This window comes from Astyanax mexicanus, chromosome 2, assembly GCF_023375975.1.
Source record: "Astyanax mexicanus isolate ESR-SI-001 chromosome 2, AstMex3_surface, whole genome shotgun sequence".
Lineage (NCBI taxonomy): Eukaryota > Metazoa > Chordata > Actinopteri > Characiformes > Acestrorhamphidae > Astyanax > Astyanax mexicanus.
In genome coordinates this window covers 16,080,340-16,098,136 of record NC_064409.1, presented here as the reverse complement: position 1 = coordinate 16,098,136, position 17,797 = coordinate 16,080,340, and the positions used below count along the sequence as shown (strand labels likewise).

General features: G+C 37.4%; 2 protein-coding genes across 4 annotated transcripts in view; one reads left to right on the top strand and one right to left on the bottom strand.

Annotated features, from left to right (window-relative positions):
- kiaa0930 overlaps window positions 1-17,797 on the bottom strand; it is a 50,595-nt gene that overhangs the window by 17,245 nt on the left and 15,553 nt on the right. The window contains exon 2 of the mRNA XM_022671311.2: window positions 6,205-6,353. Coding sequence (XP_022527032.2) covers window positions 6,205-6,353 — 149 coding nt within the window. The remainder of the gene's footprint in view (window positions 1-6,204; window positions 6,354-17,797) is intronic.
- Window positions 1,962-5,460, top strand: LOC103042700 (microfibril-associated glycoprotein 4). 3 transcript variants are annotated; one of them, XM_007229847.4, is made up of 5 exons: window positions 1,962-2,053; window positions 2,228-2,413; window positions 3,604-3,700; window positions 4,492-4,674; window positions 4,745-5,460. In XM_007229847.4, the coding sequence occupies exons 1-5, from the start codon at window positions 2,048-2,050 to the stop codon at window positions 4,990-4,992; spliced, it is 720 nt and encodes a 239-aa protein (XP_007229909.2). In that variant the 5' UTR covers window positions 1,962-2,047; the 3' UTR covers window positions 4,993-5,460. The 3 variants fall into 3 exon arrangements, with proteins under 3 accessions (XP_007229909.2, XP_015461105.2, XP_022527033.1); XM_015605619.3 differs by lacking the exon at window positions 2,228-2,413 and having other exon boundaries at window positions 1,968-2,053; XM_022671312.2 differs by lacking the exon at window positions 1,962-2,053 and having other exon boundaries at window positions 2,130-2,413.

Genomic DNA, 17,797 nt, shown 5'->3' with positions numbered 1-17,797 from the left:
TAGAAAGAGACAATGAAACATGGAGAGAAAGAAAGAGAGAAAGAGAAAGAAAGAAAAAAAGAGCAGCAAGAGAGACAAAGAGACAAAGAGAAAGAAAGAGAGCAGATAGAGAGATATATATAGAGAGAGAGACATGGGTCATAGTCATGGACAGAGTGAGAACATCTCTCTTTTCCTCATTGTCTTTGGGTTAATTGAATCTCGCTGCTCTCAAGGCAGCACAACAAGCCGATGCTGTGGCGGCGTGAAGCTGTCAGAACAGATCAATCTGTGCTGTGGAGGGCAAACAAACGCCAGCGCTGACCGAACGCTTTCAGTCACGTCATACAAATGACATCACTCGCTTTGTGATTACTCTGACATTTGATTAGCGGCAGGAGAAAGGAGAACGATCCATAAGCTAACCTGCTAGCAAATTGGCTTACTGCTGAGGACGGCTCTGCTTTAACAGGAGCGGTGCTGTAAGAAGCAAAATCAAAAGCAGTGCTAATCTTGAGAAACAGGCTGTGTCAGCTGTTTAAATAACAAAGAGCACAGATAAATTAATCAAGCAGGCTTTTTTAAAAGAGGAGTGTAAAAACTGAGCATAGTGATTTACAAAGGAAAGCAATGTGTGTGGACCCTGTTCACTAATTGAGAGCTAAAAGAAGAAAAATCCAAGACAGTGTGGATAAATCATCTTTAATCATTTATCAGATTTTAATACACAGTGGATTTGCCGAGATGAAATCTCATAATTGAACCATTAGAAGGATTTCTCTCATGACATGAAAGTCTTCCTATAGAGCTACAGGAGGAGATGGAGAAGACAACTGATCTATCAGAGCAAAGCTTCTCAAACTGGTTGATGATAAGGTGTCGGTGAAACAATATATTCTAAAAGGTATGAGCACCAAAGCTAAACAAAGGTGGTCTAGGATTGAAAACAGTATTGTCTTTGGTGTAGCAGAATAATGAAAGGCTGGTATATTAATCAGACATGCAGTAAACATCCTTAACTGTTAAGCAGCGTTTTATATTTACACCTATACTGAAACGATACAGCAAAAATCTAAAACTTCAGAAATGAATGGAATAATAGAAGAACAAAACATATTTGTAAAAAAACGAAAAGATTATGATCATTCTTCAAGAGGTTCCAGAAAATTACCAATTTACTTTTCAATTTTGTTTTGATTTATTTGATCCCTGTAAAGCCAAGGAAACTGGAAACTATGACATTTAAAAGATGGGAGTTTTTTAAACTTTAAAATCTGCTAAAATATTATGACTTTTTATGTGATCTGTGGGTGTTTGGATGCTTGGTTGCATGATTGGTTGCGTGTAGAGTTGACTCTAATACTGGTTGATCTGGTATAGCATATAACATATTGTAAATAGATATTAAAATTATCTTACTTGTGCAATAGAGCTTTTAAAAAATATCTCTTTTGAATACTTAAACATTGAGTATATTAGGTTTGTTTATAGTATTTATGGAATTATATAAAATATAAGGAATACAAAAAGAAGCTGTGTTAAAGTTGTTGGTTTGTCTCTTTTTAAGGTCCATTTTTTAAAATATATTTTTTAGCTGTTTCTCCGCTTGAAAAACAGTTTGATTCCTTTATATTTATCGTGTAATTTTGTGGGACAAAATAAACGCAATAGTATCAATCAATGCCTTAATTTAAAGCCTTAGTGTTTTATTTTTTTATGTACAGTAAGTCACAAACCTATATTAAAGCCCAGTCATGCACAAAACAATAAATAAATAATAATAAAAAACAGTGATAAAAACCTCTGAATTTTGAAAAACACTGTGATATACCATCAGAATCTTGAAAAATAAGTAGAAACTGGGAAATCCTTAGCTTGAGAAATCTGGGAAAGCAAACATTGCTCAATATTTGATAGTCTGCTAGTAAATATTGCCTAATCCTTTAGGGAATGTCAATACACTGATCAGAAAAACCACTGACAAACCACATCAACCAGCATAAAGACACACAGAGTACAGTAACTAGTAACAAGCCTTTGTAACGATCTTCTGAGATCAGCTTTAGGCATGAAGGTAAGACTGTTTCTTTATAAAGTCTGAAAAGCAGCTCTCGGATTTATGAGTGTGAACTTTGACCAGTGTCAGTGTTCAACATTTAGGCTAGACTCAGATTAGCTGAATATGTTGTGTACTCCCTTATTTTTGGTAAGCATGTCTTATCTTATTTTATACCATTTGCTCACGAAGATTCTGCTGGGGATCATATGGTGTGTGGTGGTCCAGTCTAAGAGCCTAATGTTCCAGCCTCTGGACTGTGCAGATATTTATAATGATAGATCCTGGGGAAGTGGTGTGTACCTGATCTATCCAGCTGGACCCACGTCTGGTAGATATGTGTACTGTGACATGCAGACTGATGGAGGGAAATGGACGGTGAGTAGCTGGGGGTTATTATTAGTGCTGCAATGTTTATCCTGTGTTGTGGTAAAAAACAAGTTAACTGTCGGCACAAGCAAAAATAGTATGAAGAAATCACTTCGCTGACGCTCTAGAGCCTAAATTAGAACAGTTATAGATATTTTCAAATACGGATACAGGAGGTGATTCATGTTTCAAAATGTGTATTTTGTAGCAGTGTGCTTTTTTCTAGTCTATTAAGGACAATTTTATACCTGTTGCTTAAAAAAAAAACATTATGAGTCAAAATTCTACATTAGTCTATTTTAAAGTATTTAGGCAAATTTAGTTTTTAATACATTAAAATGAGACATGATGAGATGAGATAGATGTTTTTGCACAATTTCCAAAAATAAATAAATGATGTTGCTATGGAAATATGAAACGAAGGCCAAGATTATTATTATTATTTTTTTTTTACTTTTATATTTAACTTAATATGTCAACTATATACCAATAATATGTAGCATTTGCCCATGTTAGCTTCTGCCTTGTTCTCTTACTGTATAATTTTCCCAAAAATCGTCAGGGCGCCTTATAATCCGTTGTGCCTTTTGCATGAATTTTACCAGTCAGGTTGTAAGGAGCAGTAAAGCCATTCCACTAAAGTAGAGCATTATACAGGAGTTTCAGTTTAGTTTTTCAGCACTATTAGCATTAGCCGCTAACCGAGCTAAGCACTAGCTCTTTGCCAGTTCAGAGGTGAGAATTACCAGCCCGTAACCTGCTGCTAACCCCGGCTAGCACTAATGGAGCAGCAGTAGCATTACCTGCTAGCGGTTAGCCGCTAACGCTAATGCTCCAGCTCCAGTGGAATCTTACTGTAAACAAACAAATGCTCTTTACTCACACAAATAAACAGTTTTCAGGAAAGAAACGTGTGTAGATTAACACCCAGTGTTTGTTTGACTCATCTGAAAATGTTTTTTTGTTTTTAAGAAATACAATTTTGTTTGTTTAACTTAGCTTAGCTTTACAGGTTTTGCCACCCAGTGGTGAGACCTGCTGAATTAGAAGGGAAACATGGCATAAGCTGCATAAAATGCGCCTTATAATCCTGTGTGCCTTATGTACAAAAATAGATGTTTGTTAATAGTGCGACTTAAAAATAAATAAACTGTGCTCAATATCTTTGTGCAGTGATGTAACTTCATTCATTTTTTCAGGTGTTCCAGAGAAGAACGGATGGTACACTGAACTTCTACAGAGGATGGGAGCAGTATAAGAATGGGTTTGGTCATGCAGCTGGAGAATACTGGCTGGGTAAGCTCCTCAATGTGGAATACAATCATATTGGACTACAATAACAAAAAGTAAAGGCAAATGTAGACGTTAAAAGTTTCACTGTACAAAAAAAGTCTTATTTTTTATTTTATTTTTCTAACATTTAAACGTAGACTGTGTTATTACATTTACATGTGTAAATATGCATAAATGACATCCTAAATATTTTATCCATTTGTGCATTTATTTTTATTTAATATTTTGGGCGCCAAAGAAAAGAAACACCATTAAAATGAAGTTTAAAAAAACGAGGAATCACAATGTGCTTTATTTCATAGAAATTACAAATTGAATAGAAGTAACGCCAACAGTGTGGAATTAATTTCAAAATAAGAAATTTCTTGACGTGGGATTACAACTTCCCTTAGGTTTTTCATAAAATGTATTAATTTTTTTTAACTGTATTTTCCTATTGTTATTTATGTCATATAAATAATATATTTCAGAGTCATGTAGAGCTTATTTAATTAAAATAGTATATTAATATAATCGTATAATTTTCCTCAAAATATGGCACTCTTTTTCACACATGACTGTGAGAATGAGCATACTAAATGACAAATTAAAAAAACTAATATTTCTAAATTGATGGTCCAAAAAGGTTTAATTCTTAAAATAATTTTTGATTCATCATAATATACATATATATATATATACCCAATTCTCTTCAGTGTAGTCAGTTGTTGCCTAAATGTGCATTAATTACATGCCCGCATGCTTTAGGCATTAATGCATTCTCTCTATTCTGCTACTTTGCTACTTGATTACAGGACTTGAGACAATCCATCTTCTCATCCTGAAGAAGAACTACGAGCTGAGGGTGGATATGGAGGATTTTGATGGGAAAAAACTTTACGCAAAATACAAGTCCTTCGGCATTTCTCCAATGGCTGTTAATGCAGAACTGGACGGATACAGACTCCATGTGGATGGGTTTGAGGATGGAGGAGCAGGTAAGTCCACACTGATAGCTTCATATTGTCTGTAAGCGTACACTAATGAGATTAACTGTGTGCTTTGCAGGAGATTCCTTATCCTACCACAACGGATCAAAGTTCTCAACCTATGACAAAGACCAGGACATGTATGAAGGGAACTGCGCTGTTTCCTATGTGGGAGCACACTGGTACAACTCCTGCTACTGGTCCAACCCTAATGGACTCTACACATGGGGAGCAGATTCCCAATTCGGATTGAACTGGAGGTCTTGGAAAGCCTTCGTCTCAGTCAAGAGCTTCAGCATGATGATCAGACCGGTCAATCTGATCTGATCTTTAAGACTTTAAGGACATTAACTGAAATAATAGAGTCTGTTCTGTTGAACATCAGCCTGGAGTAATCTCTTGTTCATGTGGTTCTATAAGCTATGATGTTTCTTGATGTAGTGGTGGCGTCTGACGAATTGGAGATCACAGGAGACCAGTGTTCAACACTGAAACTCCTCCTAATCCCTAAAATAACAATATTATGGTTTCAGAGGGAGAAATATGCTTATTCTTTCTAATCTTTCTTTGAGATACACTGCTTTATAATATTTTTTTTATTAGTAATACATTTATAATAAACTAAAGACATACCAAAAAATGATTACAATCATCTGCTGACATCACATAATTGTTTATTTATTTTGTATTTTTTAATTCCTTTTTACTAGCCTTAAATTGTCCTGTCACCACTTTTTTGGAATGTGCTGCTGGTCCTAAAGACAAAATTAAAAATAATGTCTTTCTTTGATTTTATTGAATTGAAAACCTCTGGAATTAAATCAAGAACAAGATAGATGATCACAAGCTATTAAACTAACCTGAACTGCTTGAATTTTTACACCAAAAGTGGCATAAAGTTATCCAAAAGCAGTGTGTAAGACTGGTGGAGGAAAACATGCAAATATGCATGAAAACTGTGATTAAAAACCAGGGTTATTCCAACAAATATTGATTTCTAAACTCTTAAAACTTTATTAATATGAACTTGTTTTCTTTGCATTATTTGAGGTCTAAAAGCTCTGCCTCTTTTTTTGTAATTTCAGCCATTTCTCATTTTCTGCAAATAAATGCTCTAAATGACAATATTTCTATTTGGAATTTAGGAGAAATGTTGTCTGTAGTTTATAGAATAAAATCACAATGTTCATTTTACTCAAACATATACCTATAAATAGCAAAATCAGAGAAACTGATTCAGAAACTGAAATGGTCTTTAATTTTTTTCCAGAGCTATATATTAACAAATTAAATAAAGCTGACCAGAACAAAAATAATAAATATTTTAAGTTCATACTGTCTGAAATCAAATAAAGGTTAAAATTAAAATGAAAAACATTGCTGTTCCAACTTGCTCTGATTTTTTATTGTAATTATTAGCACCTTTACAAAGAGAGTAATGAGAAATGTTTGCTGAATCAATTGATAACTCTATATTTAAATCCAAAGCAAGAACCACATTAAACAGCCAGCAGATGGCAGTGAGGAGGTTTCTCTCACCTTCTTCCCTTCTGTGTTGTCAGCACTGACATACGCCAGCTTCCGCCTCACATAGAAGAGCATGTCATCCTGCCGAGGAGCCCACTTCTCCATAAAGTACGTAGAGAACATCCACGTCCAGAACACGATCCTGTCATCCTTAAAACAGCCTGCAATAAACAGAAGAGTTAGAGTTAAATACAGAAGCTCACATTCAGAGCTAGAGAAGATTAGACAACAGCAACTTCAGAGAAACAGCACTTCCTTTGAGAAAGGGAATAATAATAATAATAATAATAGAAGAAGTAAAAAGTATTTTAGCTTTTCTCTGGCTATATTTGGCTCACTCTTGATCTGACAAAAAAAGACCATCATATTGTGTTTGATCACCTATAAAAACATTAATAGAGAATAGAAACTAAGACTTTCCTAAACTACACAAATTTTCTAATAATAAGACTTATTTATCTGTTAATTTTCTAAAACCACACCTGCACAGTAAAACAGAAAAATATTCATAAATACTGTAAATGAAAAAAAAATACTTCAAAGCTTTTCTTCTCAAATCTTCTATTGGTCATTTTAAATGATTAAAGTGTATAAATGACAGACTGAATTGTGAGATGCTGTTTGAAAATCAAACCTGGCATAAAATGAGTTGTTAGAGTTTCTCATGACAATGACAAACTATAACCGACAGAGAGTGAGAGAGGGAGGGAGACATTGTAATAAGAGGGATGGAAAGAGAGAAATTAAAGCAAAAAAAAATAAGAATCTAAAAGATAATTAAAAAATATATATAAAAGGGGCGAGAGAGAGGAAAAGACAGAAAGAAAACAGCGTAAAAAAAACAGACATACAGAGAAAAGAAAAGTTGAAAGAAAAAATATTTTAAAAGGTGGAAACCGGAACAAAAAAGAGAAAGGAATACAAATAAATATAAAAGAGGGGAAAGAAGAAAAACAGTGCAATAAAGGAGAAATAAATTAAAAATTATTAAGAAAAAAATAGAAAAAAAAAACGAAAGAATTATGGAAAAATGAAATGATAAAACAGGAGCAATAAAGTGAGTGGGGAAATAAAGAGAACAAACCAAAAAGAGAGTAAGAAGAAAGCACTGTTTAACCCAGAGAGAAAGCAAGAGAGAGAAAGAGTGAGAAAGAGAAAGAGCAAGAATGAGAAAAAGAGTGAGAGAGAAACAGAGAAAAAGAGTGGTAAGTAGGAGCAGAAGAATCACTCTGTCTGTGCTTGTTGATAAGCAACAGTGATGCCGGGTGGTGTGTGTGTGTGTGTGCATGTATTTATCAGCTGGGGTTGCTGAGTACAGAGATTACATTTGCACATACGCTGATACACTGGAGCATCTAGAACTATATCGTTTCAGCATCGTCATTGCAATGTGTGCAAAAGTTGTGTTTGTGTACTGATGCATGTCTGTGTATGTGTGTGTGTAACAAGCAGGGGTTCACACACAGCGCATCTGCATTGCCAAGATAGCACTGAAAGTCTGACGAATGATTGTTTTCAGGGTTTAAATCAATCACTGGTGCAACTGTGTTTTTCACTGCAAAGATAGCAATACGCCAGAACACACATTTACTTGGACACACCTCACTTCCAGACCATCATTGTATTGTAGCTATATTCACAAGATCCAATGATATTTAAACGGCGTAGGTGCAAGATGTGAAAATAGACCGTTTGCGGGGTGTAAGATACCAATGAGCATCGTGATGCACCTTGTGCAGGGTTTAAGATAGAGCTATGTATGTCTATACTGCTGCATGATGCACTTGCACTTTAAGGGAAGTCGAACTTTGGCACAACACCAATTCTTTTTTTTTTTCTCTGGTTTGTTATTTCACACTCGCTACTTTAGTTCAGATCAAATAAAAAAAGTCTGAAAGTCCAGACCAGAGACTGTAAAAAAGATGCACGCCGTGTCGCTGTTCCCATTCATTTAATGAAAATGAAGCCAAAATCTTCCTCCATGTTGGCGATCCTGATAGCCGAGTCTGCGCAGTAGAGACCAGAGACTGTGGAGAGACAGCCTACTCATTTAAATAACCCCGCCGCTGAGGGCTGCCTCGAGGTCACAGGCTGCAGATCGGAGCGGAGCAGAGCTGACGGTCTGTTATTGGTCCCGCCCATGACAAGACCTTTTACAATAACCACACCTTTTTGAATAGAGCTTAAGAACGTTTTAAAAACAAATTCTGTGGGGATATAAAAATATGACCATATAAGCAGAGTTTACACTATCTGTGGAATTACAGTATATTATAAAAAAATTTTGATTGAAAAGTTGTCTGTTTTGCCATTGAAACCTATGGAAATGGGTGGGGTTACACAGCTTTCTGCAACCAAACAGCAGAGGCACCCGACCTGTGGTGGATTCACTTTTGAGAGACGATGCTCTGTCCAACTATACACAGTCTATGGTCCAGACCAAACAAGTCAAGTGTGAAAGCACCATAAGATGATTCACTAGGTGACATAGTGTTTGGTGATCATTCCTTATGGTTTGTGAGCTGCAATGTCCTTACACGGCTTTTCGAAGACGGCTGCACATCAAACGACAAGGCACATTGAGATGCAGGATGTCTGTCACGAACTGATGGCATCTCTCTACAGGCCTTCGCTAATTTACCTCACTGTGCTTCACCATCGTGCTTCACAAGAGCAACTCAGAGAAGCTTCAAAACATATCCTTGAAGAAAAAGAAAGCACACACGCTCATTTTCAACAGTTTTTACCTCAGGGATCTTGTTTGTGTCCCAGACCTACTTCATCTGGTTTGAAGTTTTTCTAGTTTGGAGTTAAACAAGAGCCCTTCCCTGACTTACAGTCACATGGGTAAGAAAACAGGAAGCGATTTGAGGAAATTAGGTATGGAACTGAAATTCTGTCGGATGAGAAATGACCCAAAACAGAAGTGCTATTTATTTTCTGTCCTGGGATTACAGAAAGCGTGGCAACAGGAAACCACCTGAGAGAGGATACGCGCTCTGCTCTGCCCTCAATACAGCTTATTAAAGCACGTTATGAGAAACAGCTCCAGACACTATAGAAAATGTCCTATGCAAGCTCCTCCCACAAACACAGTCATTTGTCACAGCTGTGAGGTAACACAGGCATACATTCCACTGAACCAAATGGGCTTCAAGTAATGAGAAATTATAGCGCCTATTAATATATGCAAATTGGCCACATGGGACTGTGACAATGATACAAACTACAAAGAAGCTTAAAATGCTGTAATGCATAAATTCTGGAGAAGAGAATATGAAATCTAGTCTGACCTTTCACAGGAAATAGGACCGCTGCTGTAAAAGTCACTCTCCCAGGCATCAGCCATGTTCACTGTTTTTAAAGGTCTCATTCCATCATTTTTAAATTCATTTTAAAACATCCATTTGTGGTCTCTAGTATGAATGAATGTCATGCGAGCCATTTTTGGAAAAAAAAAATAAAAATGTGTCAGTGTTTGTCTGTATAACCCTGCTTTAGTTCACTGTATTAGTGGTCTCTGAAGAAAGACAGGATTTCGGCTCTTGGTCATGAATATTTATACATGCAAACATATCGCCTCCGATTGGCTAACAGCACTGCAGCAGAGAACGCAACCTGCCTCCTCAGCTCAAATGTGAAACATGCTAAAATAAAATGAAAGGAGTAGTGATGGGTGATGTATGGGTTTAGGGGAGGTGCAGAAGGGAGAGCTGATTGATCTGAGCAGTGTTTCTCTGTCTCTGATAGCAGAGAGACATAGATATGGATATGAAAATGTCTTCTGAGTTCATTTCTTCCATATTTGTTCGCATTCTCTGACAGCATACTAAAACAGGGTAGCATGGTAGAACTGGAAGTCGTCCACGTCATCATCACAGTGCTGTTATAATTGAGGGGACAGGTCCCTAGTGGAAACATGACTGGGAGTTCTTGTATCGCTTTCCATTTAAATTCTATGTACTTCTGACAGCAGAAAATTTGATATAACACAGTGGACCAACACCAGCAGATGACATGACTCTCCAAACCATCACTGATTGTGGAAACTTCACACTGGACCTCAAGCAGTTGGAACTGTGTGTCTCTTCACTCTTCCTCCAGACTCTGGTCCCTTAATTTCCAAAATAAAATGTAAAATTTACTGATGACCAGTGATGGTGGCTTGGAGAGTCATTTCATCTGCTGGTGATGGTCCACTGTAATATATCAAGTCCAAAGTCAGTGCAGTGTTTTTCTGGAAAATCTTACAGCATTTCATGCTTCCCTCTGCTGACAACTTTTATGACGATGCGGATTTCATTTTCCAGCAGGACTTGGCACACTGCCAAAAGTACCAATCGGTCTTACATTACATTCAAATTTTCTGAGACGCTGATTTAATCCATAATGTAAGCCATAATCATGAACAATAAATTAAAAGATTTCCACATTTTGAACTGAATTGCTGAAATAAAGTAACTTTTCAATGATATCCTATTTTTTTGAGATCCACAGGTACAAAATAAGCAGACTAAATCTAATCCTGCCTATTACATGCAGCCTACCACACACTTATTTAAGTCTCGCCTTAGTTCCTCACAGCAGCAGGAGCAGCAGCTCAAGATCAATACCTACAGATGAGCCAGCACTCATGGGTACTGGTGCATTTCACACCCCAGCTCAGCATCAGCTAGAGCGCTAGACACAACGGAGGGCCTGCAGAGAACGTAATGGAGCTGACTGGAGCGCACTGAGCATGGTGGCACCTTCAAAAAGAGGCATCAATTGAGGCCTGTAGTCCAAGACAAGAACACAATGAGCTTCTGAGTGTTCCAATTGGTTCAGGTTGTGCCGGAAAGACCAAAAATCAAATCCTGACAATGCCCCAGCCATCTGTGGTCAGGAGCCTGTGTGAACATCATCGCTGGCTGTGCTGCTCTCTGGATGAGAGCGAGGAAGGATGTCTTAGTTCCACAGTTCTGCCAAAGTACAGCGATGCCAGCCAACTGTGGGTGTCTGACGGCTCGTGTGTACAGACTGGGTGGTTAATGCTCTTCTCTAGCTCTTCTGTTGTCAGTGTGTGACAAGATACAGGGCACGGCTTAATGTGTCTCAGAGAGGGGATGTGCTGTCCTTCACACACTTTCATAAGCACAGGCTTGCTAGACTGATATGATGGAGTGATTTAGACAGTGGATGGGAACTGGTGACAGTAAATATTGAAGAGAAGAAGAAAAAAAGTGTTTGCAGAACAGCATAAAAGTGTCTTGCAAGCTCAGGATAGGCCTGCACAACATATTGTTTTAGCATTTCAAACTTATTTTTTAAATATTAGAATACATATTTATATTGCAGAAAGGATAAAACCAACAAAAACCATGGAGAATCACCCAACAACCATGCTTGTGGACATGCAACAACTACGCTCAATGAGGCATTCTGTTAGAGCCAGCACCATTGGCAGACGGCTGCATGACATTGGACTACATTACTATTACAGTACTATTACTTAACATCACGTTAACGGCATTGTTCCAGACTGTCATGGGGTGATTCAGAATGGCATCTTTGCAGCAAAAAAATCCTGCTTTTGCCTTTGTTGAGACGACCAACAAAACCACCTTTAGAGGCACTGTGGTCAGCACCCAGGTTTGTTGTCATGCGTTAAGACTCCATCCCTGGAATATGCAAAAATCTGTAGGAAATGTGTGAGAATATTCAAGCTGCATGAGATGGATTTTCACAGGCCACCATACAGAACCTCTACAACACTATGCACATGCTAAGAGACGCTTCTTAAATAAATATAGTCGATATAAGTCTACCTTTAACTAAGATACTATATTGTTCATGGTAACCTTTAATTTTTTCTACATTTATCACTGCAATCTTATTATCTATTTATCTATTTTTTGGGGGGCATTTATTTTATTGCAATGTCATTTTTTCAATTTTTAAGCATGTTAAGGTCATATAAACTGGTAAAGAGTGTGTTTCTTATGAACCATTTGAGAGTCATATTTGGGCTACAATGCTTTTAGGAAATACAAGCCTGTGTAGTCCAAAAAAGGAAGCAAAGAAAGTCTGATGAAGTCAGTTGAAGGCTACTGTACACCAGCTCTCATGTGGTGGGTAGCAAACAGTGCAAATTGTGGATATAGCACAGAGGATGAGTCACAGTCACACCGGGGAAAAATGAATCAGAAAATCATTTTACACTCAACTGTATAGATTTATTGGAGTAAATGTAATGAATAATGCTTTTAGACAATTGTTTTGGGACATTTTCGCAGACCTGGGTTGTTCTGGGGTAATCTTGTGACACCCAACCACTGGGTAGCTGCCTTTGTCATTGTAGCACTGGTATGTTATCTTAAATCAAATGAAGATACCAGAGATGATTAGTATGGATGTACGTTTTGTTACTGCAGTTTTTGTAAAAGATGATGTCACTGCTTCACACCTGGTATGCGGCAGTCTACAATAAGAGAGAACACCTTGCCAACTGTAAAAAAAAATGAGGGTGGATCCATATTGGAGTTGTGTTGGTGCCAGTGGCATTGTCAATAGTGAATAGCTGAGGACAAGAATGGATTCCTAAATCCCAGCCAATCCTCAATGCAAATGTCAAACCATCACTTCAAAGACTGAAGCTTAAAAGACTATTGATCCAAAACACCCCCAAATCCACACTGTACTACTTGAAGAGACACAAACTGAATCATCTGGAGTGGCCCTCGAATCCCAGACCTAAACATCACTAGGGGTGTGACGAGATTAAAACAAGACGATATTTCTCGTCAAGCTTTAACCTGTCTTGCGGGAAAAAAAATAGTTTAGTGTGGACTTTTTAAGAGGGATCTGGCAACACAGCAGGAGTGCAACTACATTCTGTTTGTGGTGTATGCAAACGTAGTATCAGCACCCCTGGGGCAGTGTTGGGAAGGTTACTTTTAAAATGTAATCCCTTACAGATTACTGATTACATCACTCAAAATGTAATTTGTAACGTAATCAGTTACATTACTTCAAGTGAGTAACGTAATCTGATTACTTTGGATTACTTTAAATATTGTCATTTTTTTAAGCCTGAATGAATGTAGCAACCACATATTGCATATTATTATTTTATTTTTCTTTCCAGTTAACAAATAGATAAACAAATAAAACAGCCTTTTCAATCACTCTATAAAAATACTTATGAAACCATTTCATCAAACAATTTTATGAAACACTTCTATAAATTGATAATAAAACCATTCAAAACCAAACAATGTAACAACAACTGTACGCTATCTATTTGCAGGTTTGCCACCAGTGTTAATTTTGACAACAAATTTTGATTTAGTCTTAGTCATAGTCTTGTGACGAAAATAGCATTTAGTTTTAGTCACAATTTAGTCATCTGAAATGTTTTTAGTTTTAGTCGACTTAATGTCATAAGAATATAGTCTACTAAAATTACAGTAAATTTAGTCGACTAAACTGTAAAAGGGTGTAAATGTAAATGCATTTTTCATCAGTTCCCTTGAATTATTAACTATACACTTATACGAAATGAAACGTTTAATAACCACTTGAGTAATATTGTTAATGTTTGAAAGTGAAATATATTTTTTATATGATTTAATGTATATTATTATTATTGTAGGTGTGTGACTATATATATTTTACATTTAAAGCATTTTGCTCTAGAAATCAGGTCATTAAAAATCTGAATAGTTAAATTATAGTTTGAACAGCGTTGTAGATGGAAAAACAGCTTTTAAATGATCTAGTTTTATCTCCAGCACTAACCCAGCACATCTACTGTAGCTACAGTCTATAAATGAGATCAGAAACACACCTTCACACACTGTGCTGTAGAGATGCTCTCAGGATGTACTGAGAGACTTCATGAGTTAAAGTAAGAAACTTATGAGAAAGTGCTGTAAGGAATTTACACAGACTTTTGGGTTCATAGATTCACTTATTTTATTGTTTTATTTTGGTTATATTATTGAGTTTCTTTCTGACCTGTTCCTGCTTTAACACTAGCTATATCTTTCCCACTTTGAGACTAAACAGATGATCTGATCTTAATGAGTTAGGGTTCTGTAACAGTTCTGTGTTTTAGTGCACTGCTGAGTTAAACACACCATCAGCTCATGAAATAACATTAGTATTAAAACGCTGATCTCTGCATGGAGATCTGTGTGACTCTGGTCTGCAGAAGCTGAATTGTGGTGTTTTTACCGGAGATTGAGTCGCTCCACGCGGTTTACACGTTATCTTGTTTTTCGCGACGTCAAAGGAGAAATATATCGCCTCTCCCCTCTCTCTCTCCCTGCTGAACGAGTTAACTTCCAGTCGAGCTCCGTAAGTATCGACAGGTTAATTCCCGGGTTTGTAACTGAGCGCGCGGCGCCACCTTCGCTAAAGTAGCAGTGATTGGATCTCTTCTTAACTGGTCCCTTCCTTTCACAGAACTAAATCAGTTCTGATTGGATTTCGTTCCTGCCAAATATTTTCGTCTCGTTTTTATTCGTTGACCAAAATGTCAGTTAATTTCGTCTCGTTGTGTGTGCGGAGCCGCTGTCTGCCCCTCCTCCCTGTGTGTGTGTGTGTGTGTGTGTGCAGCGAGACGGGAGGAGGGGCAGACAGTTCCCTGTCATATCAGAGCGATTTCACCGCAAAATGTTATTTGCGTTTTGTCAGTGTTGGATTGGAAGAGCAAAAATAGGAAAGTACCGCAATGTAACCCTTTTATTTTAGCAGAGTAACTGTAATCTGATTACCATTTACTGAAGCAGTAACTGTAACGGATTACAGTTACCTATAATTTGTAATCTGATTACGTAACGCCGTTACATGTAATCCGTTACTTCCCAACACTGCCTGGGGGAGGGGGTGGAGGAGATACGTTCTGTCATTACTAGCCCACCGTGCTCTGCAAAACCAGCAAGCTGATTGGCTGTTTCTCCTGAGAGAAAATGTATTTGGGGCTTTCATTTGGTGCCCCTTTAGTGCAGCCCCCCTATGCGTCGCATAGGCTGCATACCCCCTTTTTAAGTTGTATTTCTGGCTGCATTTTGGCTCCAGTGGAAACAATAAATGGTAACAGAGTGACCAATAAGACACGTTTTCTTTAAAATTTTATTTTTAAATCTCGTCTCGCCTCTTTCTCCTGAACCCAATATCGGGTCTCGTCTCGTCATATTAGTGTCTCGTCACACAATAATAAACACCCTTTGTTAAAAGACAAGATGGAAATAAAATCCCAACTATTAGAACCCAGACATGTATGTGCTACAAAAATGATGAGCTTTCTGCCAATAGATGTTTTAGAGCCTATGCAGTTATGAAGTTATGATAAAATGTAATTTTATCGAAACACCAACTAACCAGGCACCATGCGTTTATAAACTACATACACCCACACTATTGTAACTGACATCGGCTAGATATGAACAACTTTTGGTAATATTGGCAAGATGTCCATTATGCTACTGTGGCTGACAATGGCTAGGTACTAACTACTCTAGCTAGTAGGTAATCTATCTGATGTTAGCTAGATGTTAACTACTCTAGCTAGTAGGTACTCTAGCTGATGTTAGAAAGATGTTACCTACTCTAGCTGATGTTAGCTAGATGTAAACTGATGTTAGCTAGCTGACTTTGGCTAGATATTAACTACTTTTGGCAATGTTAGCAAGATATCAATTACACTAGGTGACACTAGCATGATGTTAACTACTCTAGCTAGTAGGTACTCTAGCTGATGTTAGCTATGCTAGCTGATGTAAATTAGCTAGTAATAGATATAAATGACTGTAGCTGACTTTGGCTAGATGTTAACTACTCTAGCTAGTAGGTACTCTAGCTGATGTTGGCTAGATGTTAGCTACGCTAGCTGATGGAAATGACTGTAGCTGACTTTGGCTAGATATGAACTACTCTAGCTAGTAGGTACTCTAGCTGATATTAACTAGTTGATAAATACTCTAGCTGATTATACTTGAATGTTAACTACTTTAGCTGATGTTAGCTAAAGGCTGATATATCTAGCTGATTTTGGCTAGATGTTAGCTAGCTGATGCAAGATAAATCATAACTACTCTAGCTGATGTTAAATAGATGTAAACGTGCACTATAGTGGATGTTAACTGAATGTTCACTACTCTAGCTGATTTAAGCTAAACCTTAACTACTCTAGCTGATGTTAACTAGATGTTTACTACTCTAGCTAATTTTAACTACATGTTTACCTCTCTGGCTAAAGTGTTATTTAGAGGTTAACTTTTACTGTAGCAGACGTTAAGTGCTCTAGCTGATGTTAGTCAGATGTTAACTACTCAAGCTGTTGTTAGCTAAATATTAACTAATTTAGCTGATGTAAGCTAAATGTTACTGACTGGCTGGGGGGACTGTTGTTTTTTCCTTTACTGCAATTAACTGATTACATGTTTAAGCGTAAATACTGACACTCTCACATTCCTTTGGTTTGAATCTGGAACAATGCAACACTTTGACCAGCATAATCACTGGGTATTAATGCCAGCTTTTGATGAGTGTAATGTGCTCCCAGTCATTAAAAGAGAGTGGATTAAAATGTACAGGAGCGCTCTCTCAAGAGACTCGAAGGACTGACACAGTGATTAAACAGATTTTTTTTTTCTTCTATGCATTACTAGTATTTCAATCATACAGAGCTACCTTAGTTCATACAAAAAGCCATTATCTGTGAGTGGGTGCCCATCATCTGATCCATTATGAGATAAAAATGCAGAAGTGCTTTGGTTTTTATTGCAGTTCAACTTTTTATCATTCTGTAGAGCAGTGCTAGGGCTGTGTGTGCCAAGCCTCTCTGCTCACATTTGCCCAAATCAAGGTCACCCTATCCATCCAGCCATGCTGGAACGCATCCAGAGGTCATCTCGCCTCTCCAATTCCACACCCCTTGCAACAGAGGCATTCTGTTAATCAGACACAAAAAATATTGATTTTCTGTTCTCTATTTCACTTCCTGTCTGAATACAGTGGGATTTTGTGGGACATTCTCCCACATTCTCTTTGGTTTGGTCTGTGATTTATTTTGTTTTTAATTTTTTTTTCAATGATTTTATCCAGTTTTTTTCTCCCCAATTTGACTGACTCGTTAGGACTCCCCAATCACTAAAAAGCGCCACAAAGTTACACTATGAGTGTAACTACTAGCAGTGATACATGTAGTACCATGTGAATCCATGCGAATGCAGCATCACTGGGTAGACAGAGCACTTAGAGGAAAGCTCCGGATCCACAGCTCTGCTACATCAGCTAACAGAAGCCTGTGCTGAACAGCATCACAATAGAAGTGATGTGGGGAGAGAGCACCACATACCAATTGTGCTCTCTCTGACTCCGGCTGCTGATGCATGATCTGGGAACTGGCAAAGAATTTGAGCAAAATCAAAGTTTATAAATATTCGATCATTTTTACTGAGCACTATTCTTATTTCCTCAACACAGAACAATATCAAATGTCTCAGCACCACTTTAAAACTCCAGTAATAATCTTTTTAAACGTTCTCTGGCAGACATTTCATAATCGGTTCAACAACCAGCCAGCTCACAGAAGCAGCAATGCTATTGCCTTTACTGC